The sequence below is a fragment of the Octopus bimaculoides genome, chromosome 17 (genome assembly GCF_001194135.2).
Source record: "Octopus bimaculoides isolate UCB-OBI-ISO-001 chromosome 17, ASM119413v2, whole genome shotgun sequence".
Lineage (NCBI taxonomy): Eukaryota > Metazoa > Mollusca > Cephalopoda > Octopoda > Octopodidae > Octopus > Octopus bimaculoides.
Window position 1 is genome coordinate 5,196,390 of NC_068997.1, and position 9,793 is coordinate 5,206,182.

Here is a 9,793-nt window from a genome sequence, read left to right on the forward strand (position 1 = left end):
GTTGTTGTTGTTGTTGTTGTTGTTGTTGTTGTTGTTGTTGTTGTTGTTGTTGTTGTTGTTGTTGTTGTTGTTGTTGTTGTTGTTGTTGTTGTTGTTTCAATGGAAAGCCAAAAGTGATGTATCAAATTGTTGGATCAGGTGATGAAAGTTGCAGTGAGGAACGTAGCCAGCTAATTAGGGAGAGAGTTAGTTTAGATGAGATGCTGTTTGGGTTTGTACCAGGGAGAAGCACCACTGATGCTATATTTCTGGTAAGACAGCTGCAGGAGAAATACCTAACCAAAGATAAACCTCTGTACTTGGCTTTTGTTGACATGGAGAAAGCCTTTGACAAGGTCCCCTGATCCCTTATCTGGTGATCAATGAAGAAACTAAGGATAGATGAGTGGTTAGTGAGAGCTGTACAAGCCTTGTACAGGGATGCTGTCAGTAAGGTGAGGTTTGGTAACGAGTATAGTGCAGAATTCGGGGTACAAGTAGGGGTTCACCAAGGATCAGTCCTCAACTCCTCTTGTTCATCATAGTCCTCCAGGTAATAACAGAGGAATTCAAGACAGGCTGTCCTGGGAGCTCCTCTATGCTAATGACTTTGCTCTAATAGCTGAATTACTAGCAAAACTAGAGAAGTTGTTTCAGGTGTGGAAGCAAAGTCTAGAATCGAAGGGCCTTAGAGTTAACTTAACAAAAACCAAAGTGTTAGTAAGCAGGAAAGTGGACAAATCACAAACCTCTTCAGGTAGATGGCCCTGCTTGATCTGTAGAAAAGGCATAGGTAGGAAATCCTGGTGCAGCAACATCAGAGGAAGGTTAATGGGGAAGATAGTTTCTGTGCGTGAAAGGTGCATAAGTACAATAACCACCAAAAATGAACAGAAAATAGATTCCATCACATGCCAGCAGGGAAAACTAGTAGTCGATAGCTTCCATTGCCTAGGTGACCAAATCAGTAGCGGGGCTGGATGCTCTGAGAGCATAGCTGCTAGAATAAGAATAGGCTGGGTAAAGTTCAGAGAGCTCCTACCTCTGTTGGCAACAAAGGGCCTCTCTCTCTGAGTGAAAGGCAGATTGTATGATGTCTGTGTGCGAACAGCCATGCTACATGGCATTGAAACTTGGGCTGTGACTGCTGAGGACATGCGTAGGCTTGTAAGAAATGAAGTTAGTATGCTCCACTGGATGTGTAATGTCAGCAGTGTACATGCAGGACAGTGTGTGAGCGTCCTGAGAGAAAGGTTGAATGGCAGAAGCATCAGATGTGGTGTGCAAGAGAGACGACTGCGCTGGTATGGCCATGTGTTGCATATGGATGAGGACAGCTGTGTGAAGAGGTGTCACAAACTAACAGTGGAAGGAACCTGTGGAAGTGGTAGACCCAGGAAGACATGGGACAAGGTAGTGAAGCACAATCTTTGAATGTTGGCCCTTACAGAAGGAATGACATGTGACCGAGACCATTGGAGATATGCTGTTCTTGAGAAGACCTGTCAAGCCAAGTGAGATCATAATCATGGCTGATGCCAGTGCTGCCTGACTTGCACTCATCCCGGTGGCACATAAAAAGCACCATTTGAGTATGGCCGATGCCAGAGCTGCCTGACTGGTGCCTGTGTTGGTGGAACGTAAAAGGCACCATTCAAGTGTGGCCAATGCCAGTGCCGTCTGATTGGCACCCGTACTGGTGGAATGTAAAAAGCACCCACTACTCTCTCAAAGTGGTTGGTGTTAGGATGGGCATCCACCTGTAGAAACCTTGCCAAATCAGATTGGAGCCTGGTGCAGCCTCCCAGCTCACCAGTTCTCAGTCAAACCATCCAACCCATGCCAGCAAGGAAAGCGGATGTTAAACTATGATGATGGTGATGATGATGATTTTGTTTTCCAAATACAACTTTGCCTTTTCTCCTCCTTCCTCAGCAGGTAGGAGTAAGTGTTTAATGACATAATGTACCTGTAATACACTAAGGGTTAACTATTTGATTTATTTGTCCTTGTGTTTCCTAAATAAAGAAGTTGATGTTGTTGTTCTTCTTCCACAGAGATGCTGATGACAAAATTAAACAGACATTGGAAAGAATCCTGAATATTTGGGGAGAGAGAGGAGTCTATGACAAAGACTTTATCAAAGTGATGAGGCACAGCCTCAGTAAGTATTATTCCTTTATATTCTATATAGACACAAACATGGATATGTGCTTAAGCAGTTTGTTTCACAAGCACATGATTTTCGAGTTCAGTCCCACTGTACATCACCTTAAGCAAGTGTCTTCTACTAGAGACTTGGGCTGACGAAAGTCTTGTGATTGAATTTAGAATTTGTGCGAAGACTTGTTGAGGCAAGTGAAATCGAAATCGAACTAAATTCGACGACTGGCACCCATGCCAACGTCGTCTCCTTCATTGGACACGAAACTCAGCTTGCAAAGACTTATTGGGGCAAGTGAAGGCGAAATCGGGATGGCACCTGTGCCCAGCGTCGCCTTTCTGGCACTTGTGCCCGTGACATGAGTAATGATTTTCGAGCAAGATCGTTGCCAGTGCCCCTGGACTGGCTCTTGTGCGAGTGGCACATAAAATACACCATTTTGAGCGCAGCCGTTGCCAGTACCACTTGACTGGCCTTTGTGCCGGTGGCACGTAAAAGCACCCACTCCACTCTCTGAGTGCTTGGCGTTAGGAAGGGCATCCAGCTGTAGAAACTCTGCCAAATCAGATTGGAGCCTGGTGTTGCCATCTGGTTTCACCACTCCTCAGTCAAATCGTCCAACCCATGCTAGCATGGAAAGCGGACGTTAAACGATGATGATGATGATGATGATATATATAACACACACGTCAATGTATATTGTTGAGCGATATCTATGTCAGCATGTAGATTACATGAGATCTGTCAACATAAACTTTTGTGTAGGACCATTAACTTAGTTGAAGTTGAATCCCTTTAAATGTTAAATGCATTAAACCTTTTTATACCTTCCCTGTAGACTCTCCTTGGTCAGAGACAACAGATCTGTCATCCACTTCATCATTATCTAACCACAACATCAACAGTAACAACAACAACAGCACCAACTCCACTACTACCACCACCAGCAGCACCACCACCACCACCACCACCAATAAATCACCAACAGTGAAGAAGAAGAAACACCAAGAACACCAACTGACCCTTAAGCAAGAAATTGATGCCATGGATGAAATTGGAGAACCCCCAACGGTAGGCTTTCTAAATGTTCCTCACCTTCAATTTCTCTTTTTAATTTCTTACCCCTTCCTTCTAATTGCTATCTTTATGTGAAGGAAAAGCTAGCGTCTTATGTTGTCATTAGAATAAGTTTAGGGAGCTGCTACTACACTCTCTCTCTAATAAAACAAGGATATTGGAGTAAGAAGGTCTTTGATTTTGTTAGATGTTGCCAAAGTGCTGTCCTGTACCAACAAAGGAATGATTCTGAAGGAGATTTGACTCCTGTTACCAGCATGTCCATTGACTGCATAGAAGAAATCTCATTGGCTTGTAATTATGTGTGTTTTCAATGTACATATTACTTTTGAGATGCCAAATGTTTTATATATCAATGTTATGTCGGTGTTTTGTAGGCCTGTAGTAACTTAACAGCCATGCTAATATAACATCATTGTTCCACTCACACATATTGAGCAAGTGTCCTTGGTCAACCATAGCCTTCTGACTTAAAGTTCAAAGATAGACACATCAGAGGAAGTGATTGTTTCTATGTGAGCATAAGCTAATCCCATGCTTGGTTCTTGGATGCCTCTCACAGCATCCATCCAGTTGTCACCCAGTTTAACACCACACTATCTGGTCCTCGGGCACCCACTACTACCTGGTTCTTGGGTGCCTTTAGTGGAATCTACTCTGTTGTCATCCAGTTTAACACCACCATGTGATCTTCGGGTACTTTTTAGCAGTTCACCCTGTTGAATTGGTTCTTGGTTGACTCTAACAGAGTATACCATGTCACAGTTTAATATCACTACCTGGCTCTTGGGTATCTTTAGTAAAACCACTTTATTGTCCTCCAATTGAAGCCAACACCTGTTTCTTGAGTACCTCTAACAGAATCTACCTTGTTCCAAACATTCAGGTGAGATGCCCCGCCCCGTCTGGGGATATACCTTTCTCTAATCAGTCCTGAAGTGTTATTGCTAACATGACTCTCCATCCGCTGAATAAAATATCCAAAAAGCAAAACAAATGAATAAATAATATTAAAATAATGTCTATTACTGATATTTGAATGTGATTTTGTAATTTATTTGATGATTCATTTACCATTTTTTACTCTCAGACTGAAGATCTCGTGAAAAACCTGTATAATCTAGAAAATTCTCCATCGAGTGATGCTGCTGTCAGAGAAAGAATTGCAGCTCTTCCACAAGAAGTTGCTGACCATACATGTTTAGAAAAGTTAAAAGGTTTGGAATTTTCTTCTATTGTTTAAACCCGGGTAGCTCTGATTGAGTAGACCTAGAATTAAAGACACTCCAGCTGTAACTACCTTGTCTTTTGTGTGTGTGTGTATTACCACTGCCATATAAAAAGCACCATTCAAGCGTAGCTGATGCCAGTGCTGCCTGACTGGCTCTCATGCCGGTGGCACGTAAAAAGCACCCACTACACTCTTGGAGTGGTTGGCGTTAGGAAAGGAATCCAGCTGTAGAAACCTTGTAAAATCATATTGGAGCCTGGTGCAGCTTCCCGGCTTGCCAGTTCTAAGTCAAACCGTCCAACCCATACCAATATGGAAAGTGGACGTTAAACGACAATGATGATGATGATGATGATGTATGTCCTCTTTCTCGTACCTCTCTCTCTTTCTCACTCTCTCTGGCCAGATAACCACATACCTCCTCTATAGCAAGACACCTGTTTCTACCTCTCTGTCACACTCCAACCTTTCATCATCTGACACAAGATCACCTCCTCCAATGTCCCCTTCCCTCTCAAAATTCCCTGTCTTGTAAGTTGGTGACCCTGCTGGTGCTGGTGCCACATAAAAAGCATCCAGTCCACACTCTAAAGTGGTTGGCAGTTGGAAGAAGGGCATCCAATTGTAAAAATCATGCCAAAACTGACTTCATCTGTGCTGATGCCATGTAAAAAGCACTCAGTCCACCCTGTGGAGTGGTTGGTGTTAGGAAGGGCATCCAGCCGTAAAAAACTTGCCAAAAGAGACACAATAGACTGGGGTAGTCTTCTACCTAGCTGGCTCCTGTCAATCATCCTACCCATGCATGCATGGAAGATGGACGTTAAATGATGATGATGTGTAGGCCTGTTATGTAGCTAGTGTATCATTCTTTTTATAATATGGTAGAGCGTAATTTGAGGAATATCTGGCTGTTATTTTTAGCAGGTGGTGTGACCATGTAATGGCTCTTTTGTTGGCTTATTTTTTTGTTTAGCTTTCCTCCAAAAAGTCATCATCTAACACCCATTCCCCTATCAATCTTCTAACTGCAATACTACTCACTCAGGTGTTGTAAATGATACCACCTTCCCCCCCCCTCCCCTCCATTTCACATTGTATCCTTACTACTGTCCCTTATTACTTTCTTCTCTTTCCTCACCCATTACTATTTCCTTTCCTTCAATTTCTCTCCTGCAAATTGATATTCATGCCCTTCAGACTGATGTTTTGTTTTATTTACAAGGTAAAAATGGGAACAGGACAGAACAAAATCTGGTCCTTGTTGCTTTTTTTATCCTGGGTCAATCTGATTGAGCAAGTGATCCAGCTATGCTGTTAAATTAAGCTTTTTTCTATACACTCTAGAATGTAAAATGTGCACAACGCATCCCAGATATGTGTCAGCTGTTCTCAGGAGTATTTGTGATTGTATATGAGGTTTATATTTTCTCTGTCTCAAATCAACAGTATATTCACGTGTGTATATAATAGTACTTTATCATCCGAGGTCAAAAAAGGGTATTCTGATTTGCATCTATAACATCTGTACTTTACTGTTTCAGGTCAACAAAATTAATATATGTTTGTGTGTGTCATATCAGTACCAACCCAGAGCAATACTCTAAAGGGGCTTACTAGTGTGCCTTTTGTAGAGAGTTAGTAACTATACAAAACCTTATTATTTTCTGGGCCTTGGTTTTCCTAAGGATATCAAGTCAGGAGAAAAGTAACTGAAATCAAATCATCTGTCTATTTCTTGAACAATGGAATCCTTTGTTTGCAGATAAAGAAGATGCACAGAAGTTGTCTGAAACAGTAGATGAAGCTTATAGTTTGTTGACTGAGTACAACCAAAGACTGAGCCAAGAACTCATAGACAGGAAAGAAAATGCTCGTATGGTGCGGACCTACCTGAATCTTCAACGAGATCTTCTACAAATTGCAGAGTCTAGACTCATTGTAAGATTATTTTTGTTTTCTTTTGAGCTTTTACATTAGTGGTTCCCAAAATGGGGTGGTGCTGTCCCCCTGGTGGTGGTGGGGTGGTAATGGGGTGGCCAGAAGAGGCAATGGATGTAAAAAACAAAATATTGAATTAATTAGACGAAAGTTTTATTTGTGAAATACAATTGTTTTGAATTTGCTGCAGGAAATGATCTAGATTTGTGGTGTTGAAGGGGTGCACTAGGAATGTGGTCTGAGTGCCATGGGGGTGGCAGCCTGAAAAAGTTTGGGAACCACTGTTTTATCTGAACAATTTTGTTTTTAATGTTTCCTGCTCTGTGTGAATAAAATATCCGACCACAATTAGAGACTGGATAGGTTTAAATGTTTTAATTGTACACTGTAAAAATGAGGTTAATAGGTTGGATAATTATAATCTTGTTAAGAAAAACACATATCAGGCATGTAAACAATTGACACAAATAAGACAAAGATGATTGGCGATTGATCTGAATGGAAATTAGTGTGACTGTGTGATTAATAAGTTTGCTTCCCAACCACATGGTTTTGGGTTCAGTCCCAGAGCAAGGCAGCTTGGGCAAGTGTCTATTACAATAGCTCCAGATTGGCCAAAGCCTTGTTGTAAATGGTTTTAGTTGCTGGAAACTGAAGGCTGTGAATGTATGTTTGTGTATGTTTGTCTTGATGTCACATGGTTGTTACAACTATCAATAATTTGCAAGTGAGGTCCTTTGTTTCTAATCTTCTGTGATTGAAAAACATTACCTTGCTTGGAAAAAGGTGAGGATTGGCGTCAGGAAGAGCATTTGACCATAGAAAATTTGCCTTGATGAATACCTTCTGACATGCAATCATGGAATAATGGGTGATAGGTCGAATGTAATCAGGGGAGGTCATCTAGTATACTTTGATCCATTAGTATTCATGTTACTCCGTTAAATGTAATACTTATTTATTCACATTGTTTTGAATTAATTATGCATCATCTTGTATCTTTGAAATTTTCATAATGGCATTGAAGGATATGCATAACAGGCTGGATTTGGCTGGTTTCAACGTAGAACAACTAGAATGTTTTTGGCTGGATATAGCTGGTTTAAATGCTTAAAGGGTTAAGCACACTCACCTTTAAATATATTAATAGTTTAAAACAAAAACCATTTTTTGTTCTTTTCTGTGTGTATCTTGTTACATTTAGTTTATATTTTGAAGCATTAACATTTTATTTATTGTAGGAATACAAACGAAAGTTGACCAATGTGACGACAGTCCGTGAAGAGTTACAGTCACACATCCAAAACTTACCAGACTTAACATTATTACAAGATGTTACCCCATTACCATCCGCAGGAGACCTCTTTTCCATTTGACCAACCACAACATTAATGAAGTCTTTTTTTTTAATGTTTTTGTTATCCCTCCACCCCATTTTAGAATAAATTAGTTATAATGCTAACAGGAAACAATGAAAAAAAAAATCCAACTGACATCAAATTTGTTTTCTTTCAAGGTTTGTATATTGACCATGGCAAACACAGTTGTATTGGGCAACTGTTGAAGATGTACATTTTTTTCTTTCAATATATTATTCTTATATACTAGCTTTTGTTTTTCTTTATTAATGCCTTGTGATGTTAGTTATATTCCTTTTTACATTTCATCTGTGGGATGAGGAATCAATACAATAAAGTACCAGTGATTTATTCAACCCTAGGTTACCATCAACCTGCACACCTATGATTATCATGTCTTTTTTTTTTTTTAGTTAGAGAAGGTAGTTTCCATGACATGTTACAAGGCCTCCAAGACTGGTGAGATGGAGGAAGATATTCTTAAACTGGACACTTAACCTGAAAACTCCTAACAGGGTGAGTGGACTCTGCTGAAGTTTCAGTTGTAGTGTTAAATTGAGCTACCGTGCAAGTGGGCCATAATGGGATTTGCATCTAGAATGCCAAGAGTTAGAACAAATACCACAAGGTATCCATCCTTTCTTACAATCCTACCAATTCACTACAAAAGCATGTCTGTCCTGGATATGTTGGGCAATGTTTGTAAACAAAAGGCTCGTTTTTATGTCACTTATTTCTAGTCCTCCATACCAGTAAGTCTGAGCTGTTTAGTGTTTGCTAGACTGAGAGATTATTACCTCGCTTAGCTGTAGAAAACTCTGCTCTTTACAAGCATAGAAAAGTAAAGATGAATGATATATATATATATATATATATATATATATATATGCGTGGATGTATGGTAAGATGTTTGTTTCCCAACCACATGGTTCTGGGTTCAGCCTCACTGCATGGCACCTTGGGCAAGTGTTTTCTACTATAGCCTTGGGCTGACCAAAACCTTGTGAATGGATTTGAGACAGAAACTGAAAAGAAACCTATCATGTGTGTGCATCTTTGTCCCCACCACTGCCTGACACCATTCGGCGAAAAAGACTATTTAAATAAGTACCAAGCTTTAAAAAATAAGTAGTAGGGTCCATTCGTTCAGCTAAAAATTCTTCAAGGTGGTGCCCCAGTGTGGCAACAGTCTAATGACTGAAACAAGTGAAAGATTAATGATGATTATTCACACACACACACACTGGATCCATGACCAGATACGTTGAGAGACTTTCATCTCCATGGGTCTTTCATCACTACAAAGACACACTACATTCATTCATTGATAGAAACACCCTCACCAAACATAACACAAAAAGTTACAGTCAGGTATGGCGAGACTTACTCAAATTGACAAATGAAATTACAGATATTTTACTCCTCCCATCCCCCTTATATTTTGATTATGATGAAAATTTATAGAAAAAACACCTAGGAAATGATCTTGTTTGAAATATTTAACCACCGAAAGGTTTAAAAGCAGGAAAATTGCAACTACTAAAAACATACAAGAATAAACAAAAAGACAAATGAAAGTTTTTCTTATATTTTTTTTTTACCTTTCAAATTTTTATTCAAGTATGTAAAAAGTACAAAGACAATAGTTGGACCTGAAGTATTTCACATAGTTTAGGAGTTTTTAAAAATTTTTTGGTTGAATTTTTTAAGGAGGGGGGATATTTTTTTTTGTTTTTTTTTTTAATTGATACAAAAATACTTTTTTTTAACCTTTTTTTTTTTTTTGAAATTATAATTTTTTAAATATTTTTTTAAAAATTGTTTCCTTTTTTTTTCCTGTCAAGTTTTTTTTCCACCCATCTTCCCTCACAGAGCAACGTGATCTCTTTCACATGACAACAGTGGATTTAATAATGGAATTAAATAGAGAGTAGACGGGGCATGAGTGAGGATAGGGCAAAAAGATTTATACAAAGAGCTTGAAGAATATACAAATAGGCTCTGATCAAGCAGAAAGACAAACAAAAGTATTCCAAAGGGTGG

The 9,793-nt window shown here is 39.5% G+C and overlaps 1 protein-coding gene across 1 annotated transcript in view; it reads left to right on the top strand.

Annotated features, from left to right (window-relative positions):
* The window catches only part of LOC106879632 (regulation of nuclear pre-mRNA domain-containing protein 1B), a 15,505-nt gene extending 7,506 nt beyond the window's left edge, over nucleotides 1–7,999 (top strand). The window contains exons 3-7 of the mRNA XM_014929294.2: nucleotides 2,037–2,143; nucleotides 2,982–3,214; nucleotides 4,311–4,437; nucleotides 6,217–6,392; nucleotides 7,634–7,999. Of these exons, the coding sequence (XP_014784780.1) occupies nucleotides 2,037–2,143; nucleotides 2,982–3,214; nucleotides 4,311–4,437; nucleotides 6,217–6,392; nucleotides 7,634–7,768 (778 nt within the window). The 3' untranslated portion in view covers nucleotides 7,769–7,999. The remainder of the gene's footprint in view (nucleotides 1–2,036; nucleotides 2,144–2,981; nucleotides 3,215–4,310; nucleotides 4,438–6,216; nucleotides 6,393–7,633) is intronic.
* The last annotated feature ends 1,794 nt before the right edge of the window (nucleotides 8,000–9,793 follow it).